The 25,395-nt window shown below is 47.2% G+C and overlaps 2 protein-coding genes across 4 annotated transcripts in view; one reads left to right on the top strand and one right to left on the bottom strand.

Annotated features, from left to right (window-relative positions):
* The first annotated feature begins 484 nt into the window (after positions 1 to 484).
* On the top strand, positions 485 to 8,824 carry EIF3J (eukaryotic translation initiation factor 3 subunit J). Its single transcript, XM_033166850.1, has 8 exons — positions 485 to 587; positions 693 to 805; positions 4,148 to 4,202; positions 4,402 to 4,493; positions 5,815 to 5,929; positions 6,122 to 6,280; positions 7,087 to 7,160; positions 7,846 to 8,824. The coding sequence occupies exons 1-8, from the start codon at positions 563 to 565 to the stop codon at positions 7,975 to 7,977; spliced, it is 765 nt and encodes a 254-aa protein (XP_033022741.1). The 5' UTR covers positions 485 to 562; the 3' UTR covers positions 7,978 to 8,824.
* A 749-nt stretch (positions 8,825 to 9,573) lies between these two features.
* Positions 9,574 to 25,395, bottom strand: part of SPG11 (SPG11 vesicle trafficking associated, spatacsin) — a 34,224-nt gene continuing 18,402 nt past the window's right edge. Inside the window, exons 21-40 of one of the 3 annotated variants that reach the window (XM_033167567.1) lie at positions 25,200 to 25,365; positions 24,682 to 24,887; positions 22,806 to 22,914; positions 21,496 to 21,655; positions 20,819 to 21,091; positions 20,428 to 20,628; positions 19,890 to 19,997; positions 19,406 to 19,568; positions 18,403 to 18,617; positions 17,090 to 17,861; positions 16,406 to 16,548; positions 16,037 to 16,238; positions 15,728 to 15,865; positions 14,904 to 15,037; positions 14,323 to 14,430; positions 13,448 to 13,616; positions 11,492 to 11,580; positions 10,905 to 11,060; positions 10,639 to 10,790; positions 9,574 to 10,216 (exon numbers count right to left, since the gene is read on the bottom strand). In XM_033167567.1, the coding sequence (XP_033023458.1) occupies positions 10,036 to 10,216; positions 10,639 to 10,790; positions 10,905 to 11,060; positions 11,492 to 11,580; positions 13,448 to 13,616; positions 14,323 to 14,430; positions 14,904 to 15,037; positions 15,728 to 15,865; positions 16,037 to 16,238; positions 16,406 to 16,548; positions 17,090 to 17,861; positions 18,403 to 18,617; positions 19,406 to 19,568; positions 19,890 to 19,997; positions 20,428 to 20,628; positions 20,819 to 21,091; positions 21,496 to 21,655; positions 22,806 to 22,914; positions 24,682 to 24,887; positions 25,200 to 25,365 (3,845 nt within the window). In that variant the 3' untranslated portion in view covers positions 9,574 to 10,035. Of the gene's footprint in view, positions 10,217 to 10,638; positions 10,791 to 10,904; positions 11,061 to 11,491; positions 11,581 to 13,447; positions 13,617 to 14,322; positions 14,431 to 14,683; positions 14,754 to 14,862; positions 15,038 to 15,727; positions 15,866 to 16,036; positions 16,239 to 16,405; positions 16,549 to 17,089; positions 17,862 to 18,402; positions 18,618 to 19,405; positions 19,569 to 19,889; positions 19,998 to 20,427; positions 20,629 to 20,818; positions 21,092 to 21,495; positions 21,656 to 22,805; positions 22,915 to 24,681; positions 24,888 to 25,199; positions 25,366 to 25,395 lie in introns of those variants that run through there. The other 2 variants (XM_033167568.1, XM_033167569.1) reach the window with 2 other exon arrangements.

The following is a 25,395-nucleotide window of genomic DNA, read 5'->3' as shown; positions in this document are numbered from 1 at the left end:
AGACATTGCGCTTGGAGCGCAGGGCCTCCCACCAGCAACTTTTGCCGCCGCCTCTGCTTAAGCTGTTCTGCCTCCCCCAAGCTGGCCATGCCAAGAATTCTAGTGCCTAAGGCTGCTCCGCTTCCCCGATCTGCGCCCTGCAACCCCTTTCGCTTTTGCGCCGTGATTGTGTCAGAGCGTAAACCTTGAGGTCTGGGGCTGTTTTTCTCACCCGTAGAAATGAATGTCAAGGCGGCGGTCGGGAGTCTGCAGAGACCCTGCGTCTCCCTCCTCTGCTTTTTCGGGTAACAGGCGGCAACTCCCATCCGTCCTTAAACCCTAAACAGAGCCGGAAGCTGGGTCCCCGCGGTCAAGTTATCATTTTAGTAAATCTATGGCCAACGTCGCCGTCGTGGTCCGCTGGGGGGGGCGGAGCGGGTCGACAGGAAGTTCCGCCCATTGCTCCGCGTCGGCCTCCTGTCCCCCCTTCACTCCGCCCCTTTCATCCCGGCATGCTACGCGTGGCTGACGCCTACTCCTCCCTCCTGCTTGCCTGACTGGCCTGGGCGAGCAAGCAGGCAAGATGGCGGCTGAGGCGGATTCGTGGGGTAAGTCCGTCCCGGCCTAGTCCGGCCCAGCGGCGCGTCTCCCTCCCCGTTCCCTCGGCCCAGCCCCGTCCGCTGACGCCGCTTTCCCTCCTTCTCCCGCCACAGACGTGGACTCCTTCGAGGCGCCGGACCCCGTGGCCAGGCGGCTCCTACCCACGCCGGCCGGGGTGGCGGTGGTGGATCGATGGGCCGGCGAGGACGAGGACGACGACGTCAAGGTGGGCAGCGGAGGGGCCGCTACTCAGGCCTGTCAAGAGGCTTCTCCCCTCCCGGCCCCTTGTAGGCCCGGTCGCTATGGAGACGCCTCTGCTTCCCCCCGCGACAGGGGTGGGGACTTTGAAGCGGATGGGGGGGGTCTTCTCCGAGCGGGAACAGGGCGAGGGGGGGCGTGTTGGATCTGCCTCCCCGGCCCCCCTCCATATGTCAAGCTGGGTCTCCTCCCTCTCGGGCTGGGTCTCCCTCCGGCTCTGGAAAGGGGCTGATGACTCAGCAGGAAAGGATCCTGTATGTAATGGGGGTGGGGGCTGCTCAGGCCGCCGCCTGCTGGGCCGCTTCCGCTTCTGCCATGTGGCGGCCCAACAGGTGCCTGCTGTGTGGCTGGTTCGAGGGCTGCTGTGCTGCTCGGCCAGCGCGGCCCCTCGGCGCCCCCTTCCACCTCCTTTGCAGCCCCCTTGCCAGTCGTTCCAGGAAGCCCCGGGCGTGGAAGCCGTTTTCCCAGTCGATATGGGAGTTGGCCCCGCCGCGGGAGAAGCCGCGTGGGACTTGGTTGTGTCCGGCTCGGCTTTGAGACTTGCTCATCTAGGGCAGGATTTGGCCCTGGGGCATGTGGCACCGCCAGGGCCAAATGCTTTACGCTGCCTGTACGTATGTGGGGAAGGGAGAGCTGGCCCAAGGAGATCTTGGCAAGGCCTATATGGCCCCGGTCCACTGAGTTGGGCTCACCTTTGTAGGGCACCCCGCTTTTTTTCTATGGACTTAATACCTCTTGTTGTCAAGTCCTGCTTTTTTTGGTTGCAGCTGGCTGGGTCCGTTTCTTGGCTTAGGCTGTGGGGCCTCTCTTCCTCACAGCCCGCAGAGAGAAAGGCAGGTGGGGTTACCCAGCTGTAGCTACCCGCTCACCAGTCAGTATCTAATTACTATATGTTTTTGAAAGAGTGTGAGATCATGAAGGGGAAGGCCATAAAGGTGGGGACAGCCACAATCTCCTGCACCAAGTAACATTACACTGGTGCCTGGGCAAGTGAAATAGTTGTATCAAGCTAGTTCAGACTTCAAGTTAACCTAAGAACATTAGATAGGTTTTTTCAAGTTTTAGTATCTTTCAGGAGAGGAAAATGCAATTGTTCTTGTTGAGTTTTGCAGATTTCCCCTTAAAAGGAGACAAGACAAAGCATGAAATAAAACTTGACAGGCAACTGTACCTTTCTGTGATGTAGGAGGGGGCTTAACAACAGAAAGCTGGGGAATGATGCAGTGTTTGAGAGGGAGATGCTTCCTATTGATCAAGCCATTCTTACTGGATTTGTCTCCAACAAAAATCATGGATGTGCTAAAATTCTTAATGATGGAAGAGTTTTTAATATATTTTTGGATTATCTTAAAACAACCTAGAAGAGTAAAATTGTCCATGTCTGTCATCTTGGAGCACAAACTTTGGTGCTCTGGTGGAAGTTTAATGTAAGTTAATAACCCTGTTGATGGTTCATGTTTGAGTCTCTTCTGTTCTCTGTTAGCTTGCTCTGATGCAACTACCTTGCCAGATTCTTTCTGAATGAGGATATAGTTTATATATAGTTTATTTCTATAATGATATTCTTAGAGCTAGAATAACTGTCAGTCATGAATTGGTTTTGTTTTTCTGGGGCTACAGCCATGGTTGTATCAGGGGAGCAAATGGACTTGGGGCAGGACCATATGTTCAGTCTTGCCCTTATCAGCCCTGGGCATGGAGGTGTGTCAGAGGGTGTGGCTGCTTGTAGGGTTGCTGCTGAGAAGCTAGACTCTGGAAGTGGGATATCAGAGGGCCTGTCGCTAGAACAGGGGTCAGCAACCTTTTACAGCTTTGGGCTGGTCCACTGTCCCTAAGACCATGTGGTGGGTCGGACTATATTTTTTTGGGGGGGGGGTGAACGAATTCCTATGCCCCACAAATAACCCAGAGATGCATTTTAAATAAAGGCACCCATTCTACTTGTGTAAAAACACCAGGCAGGCCCCACAAATAATCCAGAGATGCATTTTAAATAAAAGGACACATTCTACTCATGTAAAAACATGCTGATTTCCGGACCGTTGAGAAGGCGATTGGGCCACATCCGACCCACGGGCCTTAGGTTGCTTACCCCTGCCCTAGAATATGGCCTGGCACACTAGTTTACTTGTGGGAGATGACTGACTGCCTGGTGTGTGTCATAAAAATAGCCACATTCAGTTTCCTTGGCTTATACTTCAAATATCTGTTGACACTTGTAAATTTTGTCAGAAACGTTATTTGCAAAAGATAAGTTGGTCTCTATCCACTCACAGTGAGTTTTTCAAGAATGCAGAGATAACTTGTAAATCGTTGCTGTTGATTATTGAAAAAGTTTCCCCATGAATGGAAATAGGAGCCTCCCTTGCTACTGTTTCAAAAACAGGTTTGTAAATAGCCACTTCTTTGGCTGTCTGCAGCAAATAAGGCAGTTCTTGTTTTATTGTTAGTCAATTGCAGACTGAAAGAATAGTGTGCAAGGGAAGATAAGCCAGCTATGCTATGAGGGACACTGCTGAGCCAATGCACCATGTGTTGGAGCTGCAGCTCCAGGCAGAACTCCTGTGTTCTGGCACTTGCTGGGTGAGCAAAGCACTCTGGACTGGGAAGTCCAGTTCCTCCCCTCTTGTTTTTCACTTATATTGGTAATTAAAGTGTGCTACTTGGAGTTAGCAATTAAGTCTGATGCTTTGTTGCAATTCTTCAAGGCCGGAAGGACCCGAGTCTGCGGCTGAGCTGGTTCCAGTGAGATGCAGAGATGCCATCTTGCAGCAACTATATTAGCTCAAGGATGCTGTCTTAAGATGTCTTTGGTGGAAATAGCTACGCAGCTGGTGGCTGGCTTTAGCACACCAGTTAAGGGCTCCTCCCTGGAATAGCATCCAAACAGGGTGAAATTCTGTAGCTTTTTACACTGTGGGAATGTTTCTCATTTTCCAAGGAAAACTTTCTTTTGTCCTTGGAAAAACGTTCTGTTGAGTGGGTCATAAAGGAAGCCAGCCTACTGCCTGAGCTTGGCCTTAGTTGAGAGTCCATCTCTCAGTTCCTGTAACTCTTAAGGGTGGGAGCAATGAGACTCTTAAAGAGCAGAGTCATAATTCTGCCAGCTTCCCTTGCATAGGGCCTCAGTAATCTGAAGTGGTGGAAATGTACCTGGCTGCTTCAGTGGTAAGCCTGGTACCAAGTTCTGCACTCCAGTTCCAAAGACTGCATTGAATTATTTGAAAAAGGATCTAGTGTTGGGGTCAGGGGCTGCTGCATTGGGCATGATTGCTGACAACCAGTCCTGCCTACTCTTTCCCCCATCTAGGATAATTGGGATGATGAGGAAGAGGAAGAAGAAAAGGAGGCGGATGTAAAGACAGGTGAGAAATATGGTGGGGGCGGGACTCTGCTCCTTTTGTGGGGCAGGAGGATGCTGGTTGTGGCTTGGGCAGCCTCATGCATGTTTCCTGCAGATGGGATTGGATACCTATGGATGATGTGTGGGTAGCAGTTCTTGTTCTGAATCCTTAGCACTGAAAAAATAAAATGGAAGGAAATAATGTTGTGCCCTGTTTGCAGAACCCAAAGTTTCAGAAAAGAAGAAAATAGCAGAAAAAATAAAAGAGAGGGAAAAACTGCAGAAGAAAAAGCAAGAGGAGATTAAAAAAAGGGTAAGGCATTTCTGAGATAGGAGAGGGTGGAGATCCTACTTCATGCACCAAATAAATTTCAGTGCCTTGATTCAGTTTTACCTGCCCTTTTGTCTTGTTAAGGAGTGAGCCCCAATAGCCTTTGCCTATGAGGATGTCAAAGAGCTGGGGGTGGGGAATACTTATCTGAGTTACCAAAGGCCAGCTCTGTCCACACAGTAAGATCTTTGTCTGGATGTTCTGAGTTTGTCCCATGAAGTCACACTGAGCTGCTCCAGTTGTTGCTGCTTTGAGTGAGTTGCTACATGCGTAGAGCTGCCCCAAATCAGTTCCCTCTGCATGTATGTAGATCACCTGGTGAGGTTAGCTTTGAGAGGCACCCTCCAACTCCCCAGGTGAACATGACTTCTCTGAGGGGAAGGCCCTTGATTTTGCTGCTGAGATTTGTAGTGTTGTATCTTAAAGACCAATCACAACAGAAAGTATAGGCAAACTTGATTATAATTGCAAAGGAAAGTGTTTTTAAGACAACAATCAAGGTAGCAAAAGAAACCAAAAACTGCAGAAAGTTTTATTAACAGCCAGCTGTCACACTGGGTAAATAGGAATGACCACCCTGAGCACTACAGGAGTCTTGTGGGTCTTTAAAAGCCCCATCTTGATGCTGAGGCCTCTTCCCAGGCTCCAATAAGGAGGAAAGGGGTGTTTGTATTTTAACCAAACTATATTTACTACAACTCCCATCATCCCTGACCACTGGTCCTGTTAGCTAGGGATGATGGGAGCTGTAGTCCCAAAACATCTGGAGGGCCGAATTTGCCTATGCCTGCTTTAGAGGTATTTTATCTTGTTTTTCATCGTTGTGCCTGGTGATGAACACAAAGCTAACTTGTGCAAAAAAGGGGGGGTCCATTTGACCCTGTAGAAGTAGTGTTATTACAGTCTCACATGACTATCCATTTCTAGTAATAGCTAGGGGGTTAAAAAAAAAACATTTTGTTTCATACCGGACTGCAATTTTTGCTATGTGGTTGCTTAGTTATATATATAAACATATGCAATTATTTTGAAGTTTCATTTTTTAAAATATAGTTGAATAAAGCAAGAGTTAAACCTGTTTGTGGTACCCCTGCATGCTCAACTAAGTGGTCAGATTTTTTTTCAGAAGGGGTGTTCATATAAGGACATTAAAGTAAAGATGCAAAATATTCCCATTGTTTGCTCACTATATGAATGCCAAGCTTTCTAAAACCCACGTTGGCTTCCATATTTAGTTTATTAAGCAGCATTGACAAAAGAGCTGCTGCATGTAATTGATCTTGATTTTATTACTTCTTTCAAGTTAGAGGAATCGGAAGAATCTAAAGAACTTACGCCAGAAGAACAGTTAGCAGACAAACTACGGCTGCAGAAATTGCAAGAAGAGGCAGACCTTGAGTTAGCAAAAGAAACCTTTGGTAAGTGTTAAGAGCCTTCTGTGGGGACATGTACGCAAGGATGTTCTGTTGTCACATTTGCCACCAGGGAGCCTGATACTTGAAATGGGGTGGGCGGGCTTGCCCCTTACTTCTGGGCACCACAGAAATGTAATTGATTTTTGCCACCCTGTCTGCAACACCTCTTTGATCAATTGGCTGTTCTTTCTACAGGTGTAAATAGCACGTGTGGAATAGATGCCATGAATCCATCTTCCAAAGATGACTTCACGGAGTTCGGCAAATTGTTAAAAGAGAAAATAACACAGTATGAGAAATCCCTATATTATGCTGGTTTTTTGGAAGCATTAGTTCGAGATGTATGTATTTCACGTAAGTATGTTTATCACAAATTTGCACTCTGCTCTTCTTCTAAACATGGGGAAGAGATAAAATGGGGATCAGTTGGGAGAGGCTGGGTGGTCAGGTAGGGTTAAACTGGTGTTCTTAGTCTGTATAATACGTCCTGTGCTCCATCTGAAGACTCTTACAAACTGAACAGTCAACATCCTTGTGGCATTTTAGTTAATCCTAATCGGCATTGCCTGAGGGTTTTGGGGATCATAATCTCTATTTACTGGACCAACACCTAAAATATTTCCTGTGATTGGGTTGTGCCACTATGATCAGCCTTGTCCTTTGTATCTCTGTCACAGCAGCTGGGCAGCCTCCCCAAGGGGGAGATTTGGTGGGTTTTCCTTTCAGAGATCATGAGGGAGCTTGTGAGCAATTGCTTATTTCATCTGTCTCCTGTTTTCCACTTACAAGCAGTATAAGGAAGCGCCACCTTGACCTGGGAATATTGACCCAGGGCTGTCTAGCCTGCTTGGCAGAGGGGCCTTTTTCAGCTCTGCATCTGAGATGCTTGTAACCTGGAGATGACAGTGGCTGAACCTGTGGCCACAAGCATCTGAACACCCACAATGCTTTGCTAGTAAGCTTCAGCCCTCCTTTCCCTTGGCTTCTTTCCATTCCGTCTGAAGCATTTTTTTCTGAAAGGGGCTTCCTGCGGAGATCTAAAATGCCACACTTGTTTTGTAAATAGGAATCCTGTTATTCAGTAAAAGAAACAAACTGTGTCCAGTGCTTGGAAAGCCATATGAATGACCCTCCTTACTGTGCTTTTATTTCCAATTTAGTGGAAGTTGATGACTTGAAAAAGATCACAAATTCCTTGACAGTGCTATGCAGCGAGAAGCAGAAACAAGAGAAGGTACATCTTGAGCATATTTCCTGTGAGAATGTTTGTGTTGGGTGCCCTCTAGGTCAGGGGTCGGCAAGGTGTATCTTGCCTGGGCCAGATTGGTCCCGTGGAGATCCCTCCGTGGGCTGGATTGCTCGCGCGCACCCACAATTTTCGACGTGTGCGCAGATGCGATTTTTGGCACCGCAGAAGCAAGTTGCGGTGTCCTGCGGGCGGGCAGCTGGGTTCAGGGGCGGCTCATGGGCTAGTTAAACAAGCTCTGCGGGCCGCATCCGGCCCATGGGCCTTAGGTTGCTGACCCCTGCTCTAGGTGATGCTGAGCTTCTGTAGAATGCTTCTTTCCACTGACCTTGGCAGCATTCATTTCTTACACCTTTGTAAGTTGCTAATCCAACTTTCCCCAATTGGGTGCCCTTCAGGTGTTGTCAGACTCCCAAGTCCCCCTCAGTCCCAATGGCTCAGGATTATGGGAGCTATAGTTCCATACATCTGGACCATGCCAGATCAGGGAATGATGTATGATCTAAATGGTGGGTTTGTTTTTAAGAATCGAGTGGCATATAATTTGCATGAAATAAATAAATCATATTCTGTGTTTATAGAAAGTGCTGTTCTCTTTGCACTAACTGAGGGTAGGGATGCTGAAGCTGGGCTTTATTGATCCCTTCCTAAACTGCTTCTGTCTTTCCTACAGCAAAACAAAGCCAAAAAGAAGAAAAAGGGGGTGGTACCAGGAGGTGGTTTAAAAGCAACTATGAAAGACGACCTGGCAGACTATGGTGGCTATGACGGTGGCTATGTACAAGACTTTGAAGACTTCATGTGACATTTCTTCTCCCTCCTTGTCTTTCTGTTGCCCATAATCCCTTAAATGTGTAGCACAACTTCTTTCCTTTAAATTCTGCCAAATGCTACAATCAAAAAAAAGGGCAGTATATTTGTGCTGTTGGGTTACCCTGTCGCCACTCAGCTGCTGAAGCATTGGGATGCCCATCTCGATGCCAAGGGAGTAAAATTATGAGGCTCAATTGTTTAATCATAGGAAATAATGGAACTTTGTTCATGTTTGACTTCATAGCAGCAGAAGCAGCACTGAATTGGAAACTAATTAATTTCAACAAGGCCAAAATTGTATTCTTACCAGCACAGTTTAGTCATAACAGCCTTAACTGTACCTCTTCCACTGACTACCCAGACAACAAAAGCAGTTTGCAGCAAGGGGGCATGGTGTGTATTTAGTATTAAAAATGGCTTTTATCTATTAAATAGAGCTTGAGGTGTTTCATTAGGTTGGCAAATGGCCTGAGGGAGAAGATTCTACACTTGGACATCGGAGCTTTTGAAAGCAGCAAATAACCCTTTCTTTGGGTCAGAACAGAGGCTGGTTCTGTTGCATCGGGCAGGGGGAACTTGTGGCTTAAGTCTAAGCAGTTTAGTTTATACACATTTTTTTCCTGACTCTTTGGGAGAATTCTTTCTCACCAGGTTGTGGTGGCTTTAGTTGAGCTCTCACAAGACTTTGCTGTTTTTCATTTTTTTCATTTACAGGAATCCTGCTTAGCAAACTGCAACAGTTACGACAGTTGGGTAAATTGTTATGTTAACAATTATGACATCTGCAATGTTTTATAAAAGCAACTAATTTAATAAAATCACTATTGTGAGGACTGAGAGCTTTGGTTTGGCTGTGCTTCCACCTCGGGCAAGAACTGTTGCTGGATTGGGACAAACTCACTGCAGGGTGTTTAATCACAGGACATCAAGTCTTGTGGCACCATAGAAGACTAACAGGTGCCTTCATTTTTGTGAACTGCAGTAACTCCGTCCCTGCCCAAAAAAAGTCCAAAGAGACTGAGAAGCAGGGAGGAGTTAAGCAGGACTGCTTGGTCAGCCGATCTGCCAAGAGGGCACCGTCATGCTCTTCCCCAACAGCAGAGCCAGGGGCCAACATATTAGGAAGCCCCCCCCCCCCCGCGTAGTGTTTACCCTACCCATATCCCTCTTCACTTACGGGGAGTTCCTTTCCATTGCTACTTGGGGGATGGATCTATGGGGAGATGCTAGGCAGGCTTGCTGTAGGCAAGGTGTATTGGGGTGAGGGACTAGACAGGTGGGCAGGCATGGTTTGAGGAAAATAGCTCATGTCCAGAGATTCCCCACCCTGCTCTCCAGGGTCAAAAGGTTGTTATTTAATCAGATGCTTATGGGAAGATTTATTAATTGTTGACGCTCATTTTTTTCTGAAACATAGCCAACACAAGTGCCCAGCTTTACAGAAATGAGCAAGAGCAGCTCTTGCACTGGAGTCGTAAGGGTTAGAGGAGCTCAGCATTCTCGGGTAGTGGCTGCAGGTTTCTATGACACTCCACCTACCTTGTACCTGAAATACTTTGAGAACATTAAATTATACATGACCAGGGAAAAGCAGGTATGGTAAAGTTTATACCATATGTTCAATATTAAATCTGCACAAAAATATTTTTATACAGCAAATGGTTCTCCAATATTCATATCATCCGGCAATATGCAAGGGGGAGAGGTTACTGCAGAGAAAGCCCGTCCTCATCATTTTGTAACCCAGAAACTCAGCTGCAGTTTCAAGAGCCAGCTTAGTTTTTAAGTAACCTCTATATTCAACACAAGGATTCCCAGAGAGAAAAAGCTCTCTCCTAATAAAAAGTTCTAACTTCAACTGTCAAATTAACTCGAAACCAACCCTGAGGTTAATATTCCTCACCTTTTCATTAATGTTGTCGTCTACTTTGTTGCACGTTTCAGATACTGAAACAAATCTAACCACTTCTGCACAAACCCCTGCCTGTACTGACAGGAGTTTCCTACAACACCAGTGATGGCTCTGGCTCTTCTTTCTCCCAAGCATCGTCTAGTTGGCCAGCAGGTCCTTCAGACAACAACCTGTCTGAGCATCTTTTAGAAGCGTGTTCACTACGTCGTAGAACTGGTTGTCATAAGCCAGCTTGTAATACACGTAGATGTCATCGCAGTACGTCAGCAGCCGCTTCAGGTTTTTCAGGGCAGGCTCATTGCCTGTGTGCTGCTTGAACCTGAAACAGAAGGTCACAGAGGGTTTAGACATAAGCCTCGTCCCCCACTCTCTGCCCTCTGACAAGATCCTGCTTCTACCTGCCAGATAAGTGCAGCAAGCGAGAAAGGTGTTCCCCTTGGGACAAAAAGGTGCCCAGTGGAGGAAGAATTACTTTCAGTACATACAGTATGACTGCATCTTACCAGAGTGGGGGGTTGGTTCCAAGGGTCCTATATAAACCTTGGAACTGCTCCTGTGTGAACCTCCTGGGGCTTCTGGAGCGGGCCCTGCTTCCCAAGCATGACAGAGAGCTTAAAAGCTCTCCGCGTTGCAACCAGCAACCTTCAACCGAGGATTAGAGAGGATCTCGACCAGAAATCCTGATTTGGGGAATGTCTCCCACTGGGAGAAGTGGGCTGCAAATGGTTCCCTTGGACTCACTTCCGGGCTATTTCCTCAAAGGTGCTAGTCTTGAGCAGGCCACGCTGCTTGTACTCCTCCAGGTAGCTGAAGTCTCCCTTCAGGATCACATGCTGATACAGGACCTCAGCCCAGTCTGGGATGAAGTCGTAGGCCTCAGCCACAATGGCAGCCTGGGGAGAGAGGGAAGAGAAATGCTAGCTGACATCATCCTCCCAGGAATGTGCACTGTGTCCTTCCATCAATAGGACACCACAGGCTCTTGTGTTGGTGCCTGGCATCCTTACCTGGTAGAACCTGGGCAGGGACATGATACACTCCAGCAGGCTCTTCCTGCTCAGATTGATCAGCTTGGTGCTGTGGCTGCTGTTCAGGAAGTGGAGTTGCAGGGTGATGAGCTTTGTCAGCCTGTTGCAGCGCAAGGACTGGCGCACACAGAAGTCCTAAGAGAAGGGAGTCAAAAGATGCATGGATGAAGCTGAGTGACTGCAACTGCCTTCCCTCCTCAACACACACTTGCAAACATCTCGCTGGTCACAGCCCTCTTCACACATCTGATGTCACCTCTGTGACTCTAAGGCAGTGTTTTTCAACCTTTTTTGTGCAAAGGCACACTTGTTTCATGAAAAGAATCACGAGGCACACCACCATTAGAAAATGTTTAAAAAATTAACTCTGTGCCTATATTGACTATATATAAAGTAATTTTTCAATTTTTCCCACGGCACACCAGGCAACATCTCGCGGCACACTAGTGTGCCACGGAACAGTGGTTGAAAAACTCTGCTCTAAGGGACACATTAATCCCTGAAGCAAACAAACAAGGCCCTGCTGCTCGCCTTTCCACCTTCACTCAGTCCCACTCCCATCTTACCTTGGAATAGCTTTCTGCAGCATCTATGTAGAGGGTCAGGGCTTTCATCAGGAGCTTCTTCAGAGTGGGCACATCCTGCAGGCACTCCTCTGAAAAAGAAACAGGTGTTGAATGCCTTCATGCCAAATCCAGAGGGAAGGAAGAGAGGTAGCAAGCGAACCAAAGATGTATCCACCAAAGCCAATGCAGACACCTCAGTGAGGACTCAAATGATAGGAGGCACAAAGCAAGCAGATTATGCCTTTCATTAGATCAGGGGTCCCCAAACTAAGGCCCAGGGGCCGGATGCGGCCCAATCGCCTTCTAAATGCGGCCCGCGGACGATCCGGGAATCAGCGTGTTTTTACATGAGTAGAATGTGTCCATTTATTTTAAATGCATCTCTATGTTATTTGTGGGGGCCTGCCTGGTGTTTATACATGAGTAGAATGTGTGCTTTTATTTAAAACTAGCTGGCACAGCCACGCCTTACTGTGGCTCTTCACCACCACCACCACCTCCGTTTTCGCCTGGTTTCCCACATGTTATCCTGATGAACTTCTGCCTAACTCCTCTCCGTCTTTGCCCGTTTTCACCTGCCTCCCCACAGCTTCTCCCGTTGAACTCCCGCCCACCTCCTCTGTATTTCCCTTTTCGCCTGCCTCCCCACAGCTTATCCCGTAGAACTTCTGCCTGCCTCCTCTCCATCTTTGCCATTTTTGCCTTCCTCCCCACCGCTTCACCTATTGAACTTCCGCCTGCCTGTTTGTCTTACCCATTTTCGCCTTCCTCCCCACAGCTTATCCCGTTGAACTCTCGCCTGGCACCTCTCTCTCCCCCCCCCCCCCCCGCCTCACCAGAGCTTCTCCTGTTGAACTCCTGTGGTGTGATTTGTTCGCCACCCCCACACTCTCCCTGGTCACCCCGAAACACTGTTGCTTACTGTTGTATAATTGCAAATGTCGCAGCCTGAGTCAAGGAGTTAACTTTGCGGTGGCAGTTGAAGCGTGTTCTGGCCACTCTCCCGCCAGCAGCCTATTGGCTGAGCTGACCTCAAGTTCCGCTCCCCCTCCCTCCCTCCCCCCCTCCCTGCTGTTCAATAGTGTGCTGTGTTTTACGTCCACTGGAGGGCGCTATTTTTTTAATAAAATCACATTTTTAGGTTTGATAGGTGTGGATTTTCTTTAATGTAAGTACATCAGATCACTCCCATATTTCCATGGAACGTTGTGTCCAAATTTGAAGGCAATCAGTCAAGTGGTTACGGAGCAAGGCAACAAACACCCAGCTTGAACATTTTTATATATATAGATGCATCTCTGGGTTATTTGTGGGGCATAGGAATTCATTCATTTTTTCCCCAAAATTTAGTCCAGCCCCCCACAAGGTCTGAGGGACAGTGGACCGGCCCCCTGCTGAAAAAGTTTGCTGACCCCTGCATTAGCTCAACCCTAGGCTGATTCAGGGCAATGTGTACTTTCAGGTATAGGCCTCCATAATGCCAAGTTTTAAACTTGTGGCTCAACTGGCCATTGCCTGATTTTCCTGAAATTTAGCCATATCATACACCTTACTGAACAGATTCCCAGTGCTATATTTCATACTGCTAGGACGAACGGTCAGCTTTATAGCCTATAGAATATTGGGGTCTAGAATGATACAGTTGCTTCCTTAAACTATGGAGCTGCTCTTGCGGTTCCATTGCCTCCAAGAGGTGAATAAGGAACCAGGGTGTTGAGCACCTGTTATCCTGGGCAGGTGGGCTCTCTGCATGTCTAGGGTATACTGGCTCCTCTTTAGCTGGAGCTGATGAGAGTTGTAGTCCAAACTATCTGGACATCACAAGGCTGGCAAAGGAGTTCATTTCTCTTCAGACAGCCTGTCTTCCTCTCCATCAGACTGCCGAAGTGTCAGATGAGCCCTGAGAATACAGAAACTGCCCATCTACCCACCGCCGCCACTGGTCTGGCAACTTACCCCACAGCTGGGATTCAATGAGCTTCAGCTGGGTGTTGGCTGCCGCCTCATGGTTCTCCCCAATCTCTCGGCACATGCTGAAGCAGAGGGCAATCATGTTGTGCTTCTCGCTGTCCCCTGGGCGACAGCGCTTGATGTAGTCCAGCAGAGCTGTCTTGAGGGTCCCGCTCTGCCCAAGTGGGAGGGAGGCAAGGAGCGAATGTGACAAAGAGGAGTTGAGAAAGCTTGCAGCTGAGAACAGGGGAAGCTAGAGTTCTCAGGCAGAGCCCCCAGCCCCCCCCCCCCCAAAAAAAAAGTGTATTTAAAAGGGATTAGAAGAGCTGGTGCCACAAGTGTTAAGGAAAGGAATAGCTGCATTTCAGGGCTGCATTTTAACAAGTGAGCGAGAAAAAGCCACTATTAAAGGAGAGTTTTAGCTTTATGGCTTTACTATAGCAGGGACATTCTGGAGTGGGGATACGGTGACTGGAATGATGATTTGGCAAGAAGGTAACAAATGGGAAGACTGAAGGCACTGCAGGGGAAGCAGATTTGAGAACTGAGAATGAGCCTTCAGATAGAGAAATACTTTGAGCTGCATACAACTGCCACCTGTCCCAAGCCAGCCAAGTTCCCTGCAGAATAAAGAGCCAGCACATATCCTGGCTTCAACCTCCCTCCCTTGGATCACTCAGGATGATGATCCCCATGTGATGGCAGGCAGGCAGGCAGAGAGACAGAGACAGAGAGAGACTAAGCCTTATCCACATCCTGCTGAATATAAAGGCTTCAGACTCAATGACATATTTGCAATTGGATTCCCTCTATTGTCCCTCTGATGGAAGGGTTGGAACTATTGAGAAAGGATGAGGCAGATTTGCGTCTCCTGCACTCACCGGATCCAGCTTTTTCCTCATGAGCACCTCAAAGTAATGCTTCTCGTGCAGCAGGTCAAAGATGTATGTCATCTCGTTGTATCTGCCGATGCCAGTGAGAAGCCGAACCTTTGGTAGGGAGGAAGAAGAGATAAGAACTTGTACAGCAAGGCAGGCAGAAGGGCCTCACTCTGTGTCATCATGCATACTGAGGTAAGCCAAAAGGTCATGGCAGCTGTCGCCACCCCTCCTTAGGGGGCACAGCAGAAGTCTGTGGAAGGTTACTGATCAGCCATTTCCAATGGATGGCCAGGGGAAAGAAAAGGCAGCTTTCCTACCAGGCCAGGGGAAGCCAATGAAGGCTGCACATGCTGCTTCTTATAAGAGGAGCTACTTGTTACTTGCTAACATCAATGCAGAGGACAGCAGAGGACAAACCATCTGTGGGAGTCTTTGACCTACCACTACCTTCCTTTTTCAGCAAAGCAAGGGGATGTCTTGGAATCAGCAGGACCCTTCAAAGGCCTGGGGTGTGTGTGTGTGTGTCCCTGCAACCAGTTCACATTTCCCACAAATAGGGCAGCTTTAGAGCAGTCATGTACCACAAGGCCATATTCTTCGTTGGGTGCCAAATGCTCCTCTGTGAGCAGCCGGGCAGCTTGCAGAACCCGTGTGATCCCTTCCATGTGACAGGTCAAGCTGAAGCAGTTGTGGGCCAAGATCAGCAGCTCTGTAGCTGAAAAAGGAGGGAAGGGGTCTTCATCAGCAAGCACATTTTTTGCAGTTTTGCAGGTGCTCTCCAAGACAACAAGGGAGACCCCCTCCCCGCCCCGATTTAAGTTTCTCCCTTGGCCAAAGATTGTGTGGCATCTGGTCCCTCAGCTGCAAAGTGGAACAACAACTGTCACTTTCACATACACTGGACGGGGACAGCAGCTCTCGGAGGCAAAAGCTCCTCAGCTGCTCATAGACAAACCCTCTTCCCTGCCTTGAGGACAGCTAGGTGAAGTCAGAGGCCACTCCCTTTCCCCCCAGAATTGCTAAATGCTCCTTTATGAAAGGCTCCAGCAAAAACCTGTACTACTGCTAAGACAGATGGAGAATGGCAGCATGTGGGCCAAACCCTTCGTGACCACAGCTCCAGCTTCCTGACATCAATGAACATGATTGAGGGGGGGGGGTGCATTTTCCAGATGCAAACCACACAAAGACAGCAAACAGAAAAAAGGGCATGAGAACCCTCCTCCTGAGGCCTAACTCCACCTATGTTTATTTAGAAGCATAGTCCCAAGAACCTGAATAAGATCTGCATTCAAGTAAGCAGGCTTTGGATTGCAGCCTTAGCCATGCAGCATGCTAGTGTGCTGTTACTGGAAGTTTAAACCCTGGCCAAAAAGGATCCTCCACCTGTCCATCACTGACTTACTGCAGGCAAGTTCCCCGTGAGGCACAGATGAGATCTTGTCCAGTAGCTTCATGCCAATCAATGTGTGGTCCTGGCACAATTTAGCCAGCTGCAGGAATGCCTGGCTCTCCTCTGCTGGGTTCAGAATTTGCTTTTCTTCTGTATATACAAATGACATATTGGTGACAAGATATTCTCCAGCTGACAGGGGGAAGGGGAAGAAACACCACCGCCTCCACTCTTGCCCAAACCCAATCCTAGGAGTCTTTCCGCCTCCCCACAAGTTATAGGATTATTCTCCTTGGTCAATAACAACAAAGCAGGACTCACTGCCTTTCCCTTGCAAAGGGGCCAGCAGCTCTCGGGTGACTTCCTCGGCCACAATCTCCGCCACGGTTTCCAGCTCCATGGCCTGTGTGGTGACAAAGGCCTGGGCTTTTTTGCACCTGTCCGGCTGCTGAGAAGACAGGATCACCCGAAGCAGCTTCTCAGAATCGTGGGCAGAGATCTCACTGAAGGGGCAGCCCAGTTCCTGCAAAAGACCATGGGGAAGTCTTATGTCTGGGATCCTGAGGAGTCTCATCCTCAAAGGGCCCCTCAGTGCCATGCTGGCAGGCAAGGCCCCCACTGGAGAGATCCCGCAGCTCCCATCACTGCAGCACAATGGCTGCCCCTCCCCAGTTCCCAACCCGCACGCACCTTGGACAGCTCAAACAGGCAGAGGACCTGCCGGCAGTAGTTCCGCCCATGGACACATTCCGCCAGCAGGGCCTGCAGGCTGCCCACCACCTCGCTCTCTGGGCCTGGACCTCCCACAAAGGACCAGGACTCAAGGCTCGAGGCTGAAAAGGAAACAGAGACTCTGGATAGCAAGGAACAAGCAAGCTGAGCAGGATGCTTGGGCAGGGGGAGAAGACAAGGCTGGAGGTGGACAGGGCAAAACTGGGAGAACACCAACAATGGTTGGGATAAGGGCACATTTCTTGCTCTTCTGAGCTCTGGAGGCTGAAGATTTTTAAACACAGGGATTCTTTAGCTGTGATTCCTATATTGCAGAGGATTGGTTTAAATGACCCTTTGGGTCCCTTCCACTCTACACTGCCATGATTCTATGACAAACTTGAACATTAGAAATGCTCAGTGGTTCTCAAATGATCAGCTGCCACCCTCCCTTCTCTTCCCCCCTCCCAATTTTTGAAGGAAAAACATTGCAGCAGTTTTGAATGCTACGAATGGCAAAGAAACACCTACATTTCTAAAGAACGGGCAATGACAAGACCCACAAAATAGCAGAGAAAGGAAGAAATGGCCCAGGAGGGTCCTCTGTGGACTCCTGAGAGGTGCTTTTTCCAATTTGCAGCTCCAAACGCTCCTGCTACTTACTGCTCAGAGATTGTTTCTTTGAAGAGTCCTCTCCCCCTCCATTATTCTTGTCCTTAGCCTCCTCTCTGTCTCTTGCTGCAAGGATGGCATGAACCTCTGAGTGAAACTCGCTCCGAAGGGCTTCTCCAGAGGCCAGCGTTCTGCAGTGCAAGACCAGCAAGACATCTCGACTGTAGAAGTTAAAGTACCGACAAACCCGGCTGGCCTCGTGGATGCTCCCCTCGTCCAGCAGGCGCCCAACCAGAAAGCTAAGTGATTCCACATCAGCCGCAGAAAGTGTGGCTTGCAAAGATGCATTGTGCGAGGGCAAACCCTCCAGCTGCAAGTACTTGGGCACGTTCAAGGCAGCCAGCTTGGAAAAGGAAAACTCCTTGGCTAAGGAATCAAAGGACACTTCACCGCTCATAGAAATCTGGGGGGAGAATCTGTGCTTGGCCTTCTCGGGGCCCCGGTTCAAAGTCTGCTGAGCGATGCGGCAAAGCCAGATTTCTTTCTCGATCCCTTCCAGCTCCTGAAGTGGAACCGGATCGCTTTTGGCTAACCAGTGGCCAGCCAAGGTCAGCAGAAGTTGCCTCTCCAAGATGCCAGATGTTCTCCCCTCATCCAAGGACTCAGACAGAAGGTCTGCCTGAGCTAAGAAGAAATTGGAGGCCGCTTGGGTTGAGATGGCATTTCTCACATAGTTTTTGTGGCACTTTTCCCAGAACTCGATCCTTGTCCGCTTCTGAGGCCAGTGGCCAATTTGTTGCAAGAGGTGAATATTCTGGAGGACCTGCAAAACACACAAAAGATCAAAGGGATTCTCAGCCCCATCTTTCCATGATAACCAATGAAAGGAAGCTGAACTACTGATTCACCAGCTATGGCCATTTGTCGATAGGGAGAGCCTGGCTGCAACTCCTGTTTACACAACATAGGACTGCTCTTGAGAACTGTGTGAAGATGGAAGATAGTGACAAATGTAGCTGCTAGCATCCTGATGGGCCTGATGGCTCAAGAACATGTACCAACAACTTTGAGAGACCTGCGCTGGCTGCCTGATTATTACCAGGCACAGTCCAAGGTGATGGCTTTGACAGATAAATACATATTACCCTCTCACTGCCCCACAGCAGGAAACTACAAGCACCTCTTTCTTGGTCCCCAAGTTCCCTTACTTACTCATATGTAGCCAAAGGTAGCACTGGATCTAGGACTGAACCACCAAAACTAGGGGCTGAGTCCAATAGATGGGGAAGCCACATTCTAATTCTGCCTTGGTTGGAGATGGAACATAATCAACCAAAACATGAGTTGTCAAAAGGTTGACGCACCTCTTGGATCACCACGCTGTCCACAGGCAGCTCTGCCAGCTCTGCCACCTTCCGCGCTATTAGGAAAGAGCTTTGGTTCTGCAGCTCCTCCAGAATTCTTCTGCACTCCTTCTGGAAATTCTCTGGGGTGTAACTGCTCAGAATGGCACAATCAATGGAGACAGGAGAGTCCTTCAAGGTGAAGCTGAGGGCACTCAGCTTCTTCATATCAGGCCCTAAGCACAAAAGCAGCCCAAAGAGAGACAGGTCCTTAACTGGATAGTCTGTGCTCTAATGACACAGCCTTTTCTGGAAAGGGGCAAAGGGGATCCCCATCAAGCTGCCCATGCTGGGGCCCTTTGCTGAGCAACACCTTTGGCAGAAGTGAAGTGGAGGGCAACGAAGGGAGGCGTTTTTGTCAGCAGAACCACAATTAGGGGAGGCCCACTTGGCATCAGTATTTTTATTTTGTTTTAGACACCAGACCAAAAACCTTCTTGTTCACCCCAATGCTTTTAAATTGCTGATGTGCTGCTTTTACTTCTAATCCACTAGTTTATTCCCATGCTTTTCTTCTTCTATCTTTAAAGTTCACAAGCCAACCTGGGATCATTTTAGATGAAAGGTGGTATAAAAACGAAGCAGAAGACAACCATCTCATGCAGTTCAGTCCCTGCCTTTCTAAGTAGCACTGGGGATGCACATGATGGACCAAGAGAGAAGTGACTGGGTTTCCCAGCATGCCAAGGAGAGGCAGGACTTGGAAAGGGAGGGGCTGCTTTCACCACATGTGCATCCCTTTTTCTGGTCTTCCAAATATCCTGGATTCCCATCTTATTCCCATGCCCTGGAAACCAATGATTTGACTACACTTAAAAGCAGAATGAACTCGGCAGCTGATGCTCCTTTACTACCACCTCCCAAGGGCTGCCTGATGTCAGGCAATGAAAACAGATTTCAAGAGGAAGTCTTGACTGTGCAGGTAACAAATTACTGACCGGGAGCCAAAGGAAACTGTCCTTACCGTGAGGGAGAACCGTGTCCGTATCTGCAAAAAGCTGAAGGACCTTTCCAAGCTCGTACTGAGTCCTGCACTGCTGGAGCATCAGCTCAAGAAGAAATGAAGCCTGCGACACCAGCCAGGGCACAGGTAAGAGGAGAGGTGGACCTTCGAGTAAGGCTTGCAGCTGTGCAAAAGTCATTTTGAAAGTTATCCAAGTGCCAAAACATACCTCTCCCCCACCCTCTCCTTCAGCTCTCTGACAAATTAAGCCAACTTGTACAATGCAAAACAGTAGCGTGATAGGGAACTGGGAAGGATGTATCCAAGGAAGAAGGGTGGGAAGCCATACGTTGTGTGCCCGCATGCTCAAATAATCCTTCAACTGAAAAAATTAAACCTCACACACTCAAGAGAAGACCATGCTCTAGCCTAGAGATGCTAGCTACCTCTGTAATTAAAAAGTTGGTTCAAAAGCTTCAGCAACCAAAGGGAAGAGTCTGCTTACTCTTGAAATACTGTCTTGGAACGCAAGGAGTCTGCTCTGCGCTTCGCTGTAGTTTCTGTAGTCCATGCACAACTCATACAGCTCCAGGATCATCAGCAAAGGGGAGTCCTGAATAGATTGGTGCAAATTTATGTTCAACATTCTTCACAAGTGTTGCACCATTTATTTACTTAAGAATACACCTCTGACATTGAACACACACACACCCAATCTAGCTCCTGTGGCTCTGAAAGTGTAACCACAGCAGGGGGCAGAAATTCGGCCATTTCCCTTCCTTAACTTGGAATGGAGGGTTCATTTGGGCTGCTCCATGTGCAGTCTCCATGCCTCTTGAAGCTTTCAGTTTGAAATCACACACACACACACACACACACACACACACACACAGGAACCCTTGTTACATTTACTTTCACATGCACTCTATAAAATGTGAAGAAGCACAAGTGAAACAAATGGGAGTTGTATGCTGGGGCAGTTTCTGGTGCACCCAGCAGAGGCAGCCCAAGTAATATCAGGTAAAGGGACTTATAAGAGTTACCTTCAGAAAGAACTGAAAGCCACGAAGAAGAGTTTGGATTTTCTGCCTCTGGAGAAGTGTCTGCCACAGGGTGGCCAAGTCCTGAAGATCCCATTCATGCGTTTCAGCCGAGCCTTCCAAGTAGTCTGTCACTTGGGCAGTGGTGGAGCTATCCAAGGAAGTTATGAGCCAAACACAGAGGCAATGGATAATACTGGTGTCCTTCCAAATGGGTGGATGTGGCCAGAGAGGAGTGGGAAAGAGGTAAAGAAAGTTAGATACAAGATGGAAGTGATCCACCTTCAGGAATGTACTTGCAAATATTTCTAAAATATCAAACTGAGGATATATATATGGCCTACGAAAATAAATGAACGACAGAAGCACAGGGCCATCCTCAGAGCATTCTTACCTGGAAGCATGCAGCAAGCACACTCAGGATGGGAGCTTGGTGTTTCACAGCTTCACCCAGAAGGTAATGCCAGGGACGCGGCTGCTCCTGACACCAAAGGAGAATGCGGAAAAGATCACTGGTGTGGGTGCCTGGCTTTTGCTCATGCCTCAGCCGGTGGGAGTTGCCACCCTGACTGTCCTCCAATGGAGTAACTGAGGACTGCAAACTCTCCAAGGCCAGCCTCAAGTGGTCCTGCAGAGGAGGGGGGAACTCCTGGAGGATGGGGACAACCTGGGAAAGGGAAAGAACAAACTAGGCGATGAAATATATAAAGTGAACAAACAGTGCAAAGAGGCAATCAGACAATGGTTTATTGAAGTCTTCACCAACTTGGTGCCCTCAAGGGACTGGTGGGAGTTGCAGAACAAAACACCTGGAAGTCTGGTTTATTGTCTTGAGCTCATGAGTCACAGCAAAGTGGTACACATACCAAACACAAATTAAAACTCTACTATATTAATGCCCTTATAGATTTGTACCTGTCTTTCTGCTGCCAGGGCAAATGAAGCCACATTAGTGATCTCTCCCCCTATTTCAACAGCACTGTCTGTTCAAAGGGGCCACTGCAAACACTAAACCCCAAATTAATAAAGATGGCCATTGGCCATATCACTTTTGCCTGAAGGGCTCCTTACCTCAGAGGGTTGGTAGTTGTACCTCTGGGCTTCAATGAGGAACTGCAGCCATTCGCTGGATCTCGCACACACCTTCAGGTATGACATGCTCAGCTTGAGGCCGTGGAGCCTGCAAAACTGGGTCACCAGAGACCACTGCTTCCTTGCCTCACTGGATGTCCTATGGGGAAGGGCTGTATTAGCTCTACTGAAACAGACAGTAACTTAAGCTTCCCCCTCCATAAAAAACACTTGCCAAGAACAACCAAAACCATCAAGGGACAAGCACAACAGCCCTCTAAAGAAAAGGCAAGTGAAGGCATAGAACATTATGCATGGTGTGCAAAAAATGAACACATAATACTAGACCAAACTTGGGTCATCCAATCAAGACAAATGGTGGAAGAGTAGAGACAAACAAAAGGAAAGACATTGAAATAATTTGTTAAAAAAACATAGCGATGACCATGAATCTGGGTTGCTTTGAAAGGGGTCAGCATTCACGGGGAACAAGGCTATCAAAGGCTACTGGTTATGACAGCGAGATATTACTACCTGCAGTGTCAGAGGGGGCATGCCTATGAATGGCAGCTGCTATGGGTGGGAGAGTGTCATTGCTCTCGTGCCTCAGAGGTATCTGGAAACAGCACTGGATTAATTGAGCCCTTTGCTTCTTACACTCTTCTCTGCCCCTCCTAGCTTTGATGTTCTTAACTACCCCTCTCTATCCCCTGTGACTCAAGTGAACGTGGAGATACAGGAAACTGGAAACACAGAAACGGCATTTGGAAGGGGCATCTCTCTTTGCTAATATGCAGCTAGCAGGGATTCCAGGCTAAAAAGTAAAGGGGGTGGGGACAGCATGCAAGCTATACTTGATTTCCTTCCTTTTTTTGTTCTATACATCACACTTCAACCTTAAGCTGTATTTGTGATGTTCTATTATGTTATTGTTATTTATTGTTTGTAAGCTGCTTTGAGGTTCGCTTGAATGAAAAGTGGCATAGAAATATAAAATATCAAATCAAATCTACAGTATATTCTGGCGTATAAGACTACTTTTTAATCCAGGAAAATCATCTCAAAAGTTGGGGGTCGTCTTATACGCCAGGTGGAGAAACTGCGGTCGAGTATATCTCAAACTCTATATTTTAACTGGAAAAGTTGGGGGTCGTCTTATACGCCCAGTCGTCTTATACGCCGGTATATACGGTACTCAAAAATCAAATCAATCCTTCCAAATTTGAATCCTAAAGTCTTCATAGAAGTAATGTAAGGCCACAAAGAATGTATAGCCAATTCCCACCACTGGGCTCAAAGGGCTGACTCACTTGCTTATCTCCTGGTGCTCCATCTTATCCCACACGGCTTCCTCCAAGCAGACAAGGAGTTCTTCTGCTGCTGTTTTTTCTCCCTCTGCCAGCTGAGTCAGCTTTTCAACTGCAAACAGAAAAGGCAAAGCATTTTGCTTCATGTGGTTACAGAATACTTCAAAGTTATACTTTTCTTCCAATAGGTTATCTACCTTTGGTTTTTTTTAAAGTGTTTTGGCGCTTTTATTGACATTACGGTATGTATTTTTGTTTTGCTGATATTCTATTTTTTTAAAAAAATTTTTTTTTTTCCAGCAAATAAAATACAAACAAGTTGAACATACAATATTTTACAATATTACATAAAACTCCGTCGAGTTTTCTGACTTCCCTCCTTCTCTTCTCTGGTTTTCTAACTTCTCGCTACTTCCTCGCTTTTTCTTATTTCCGTTTATTTTACTAACTTATTTTCCTCACTTTGTCTTAACATGTCATCCTAGTGCAAGAATTCCGCCGACACCCGAAAGTGTTACCTATTTTTACAGTCTTTCATATAATCTAAAAATTTACCCCACTCCAATTGAAACCTTTGGTCTCTTTGCTCTCTTACTCTCCCAGTTAATTTGGCCAGTTCTGAATATTCCCATAACTTTATTTTCCAATCATCCACCGAAGGTAAGTCTTTTGATTTCCAATACTGCGCCAAAAGTATCCTTGCTGCTGTAGTTGCATAAAGGAAAAACCTTTGGTCCTTCTTTTTTATCTCATTTCCAACTAAACCAATTAGGAAAGCTTCCGGTTTTTTTGTAAATGTATATTTAAGTATTTTCTTTAATTCATTATAAATTACTTCCCAATACTGCTTGATTTTATCGCATGTCCACCACATGTGGTAGAAATCACCGTCCTTCACCTCACATTTCCAGCATTTCTTATCGTAACTTCTATACATTTTTGCTAGTCTTACCGGCGTGAGATACCAGCGATACATCATTTTCATGATGTTCTCCTTCAAGATTGTACAAGCAGTGAATTTTATGTGTTCACACCATAATTTCTCCCACATTTCAAATTGAATATTATGACCTATATCTATAGCCCACTTTATCATTGTTTCTTTGATTTCTTCATCTTTTGTGAACCACTCTAATAAATAATTATACATTTTGGATAATAGTTTTGCTGATATTCTAACCTTGTAATTTTATGGTGTCTACTTTCTAAATCACTTGGAATTTTTAAAATATTAAACAGTCTACAAACTGATTAAATAAATATAACAGTTCACTGTGGATGTGGACTTTGCCATTCAGGAACTGTCAGGTTTTCTGGGCATCTTAGAGTTAATGAGGCAAGAGGCGTTCTGATCCTGGGAGCTTAGCCTTGCCCACTGTAATACGGGCACTTTTCCTTTGTCTAGAAAAGGGGAGGTTTGGTTTCACTTTCCCCTTCTCTGCATTCTTCTGCCTTATTGCTTTGTGTTACTGCTGAATGTTAGTTTGCTGCAAGCATGCAGCTCAAGTCTGTAGGATTTGTGTGTGTGCTACTAAATAAAGCCTAGTTTAGTTTAGTAGCACTGGCGTCTGTCAAGTTATTTCACGACGCCACGGAGAAGCAGACCTAAAAGCCATCGCGACGCTGTGCTTAACTCTGCAATTGGAGAACGCTCAGGACGCAGCAGAAGTGTGCCTGGGCGCCATTGATGTCGGAGACGATCGTAAAGGTGATTGATTGCAGTGCCGGCCAGCAGCACTACTTGGGTCAAAGTTTTTATGACCCAATATCAACACTATTCAAAACAGGAACAAAAGGGCAGGGGGCTTTCTGCTCTTGTGAGCCCATCAAATATTACACTCTTTTCTCCAATATAGAAAACATGTAGAAGAAACGCTACCCAAGGACTGCCTGATCGAGTTATGCTGAGGCTCCTCTCTTCGAGACATGAAGCTCAGGATCACGTTGGCAGCTTTAACATCCACCCGGAGTTTGAGGCTATCAAGGCCCAGCAGTTCCAAAAAGCAGGCGCAGGCGGAAGCCACAGAAGGCACATAAAAGAAGGAGAGGGCTAAGGAGTAGGCGTCATTGCCTGCTTGCTGGATCCTAGGGAAGAAAAGGCAGCAGCATCATGCATCTGGAACAGCAGAGAGGTTGCAAGGAGGTTGCAAGGAAAGGACCCAACTCTGCACACAGTCAAAATCAAAGCCAAGGGGACTGTATGCAGGTCAGGGGAAAACCTGGGGTCCAAATCTGAAAAGTACTTTATATAAATTAATACCCCTTCTTACAAGGCAGTTTACATCTATCTAAAACAACACAATACCTTATTGCAATACAAAGATTTCTCAACAGAAAATGTTCTGTTGAGAACATGAGAGGCTCCTTTCCAAATCTCTGCTGCTTTCAAATACTCACAGCTGCTTTGGAGTTTTGCTCTTCGCCAGCTGTTGGACTAAAAAAGTCCCAAAAGCAAATGAGGGGCGTTCATGACGCAAGAAGTAGGAGAAATCCAGACGTTCGACTACAGCATATTTGTTGACAAAAGGGGCACTTGAGAAGTGAGGAAGGTCACTACAGGTATCTAAAGAGAAGGGAGAACAGTGTGGTGAGT

Source organism: Lacerta agilis, chromosome 13 (genome assembly GCF_009819535.1).
Source record: "Lacerta agilis isolate rLacAgi1 chromosome 13, rLacAgi1.pri, whole genome shotgun sequence".
Lineage (NCBI taxonomy): Eukaryota > Metazoa > Chordata > Lepidosauria > Squamata > Lacertidae > Lacerta > Lacerta agilis.
This window is presented reverse-complemented; position numbering and strand designations above follow the sequence as displayed.

Coding starts and splice junctions, on each gene's coding strand:
- EIF3J (XM_033166850.1), top strand. CDS start 563: ATGGCGGCTGAGGCGGATTCGTGGG. Junction 5,930..6,121: donor GTTAGCAAAAGAAACCTTTG/GTAAGTGTTAAG, acceptor TTCTTTCTACAG/GTGTAAATAGCACGTGTGGA. Junction 7,161..7,845: donor AGAAGCAGAAACAAGAGAAG/GTACATCTTGAG, acceptor TCTTTCCTACAG/CAAAACAAAGCCAAAAAGAA.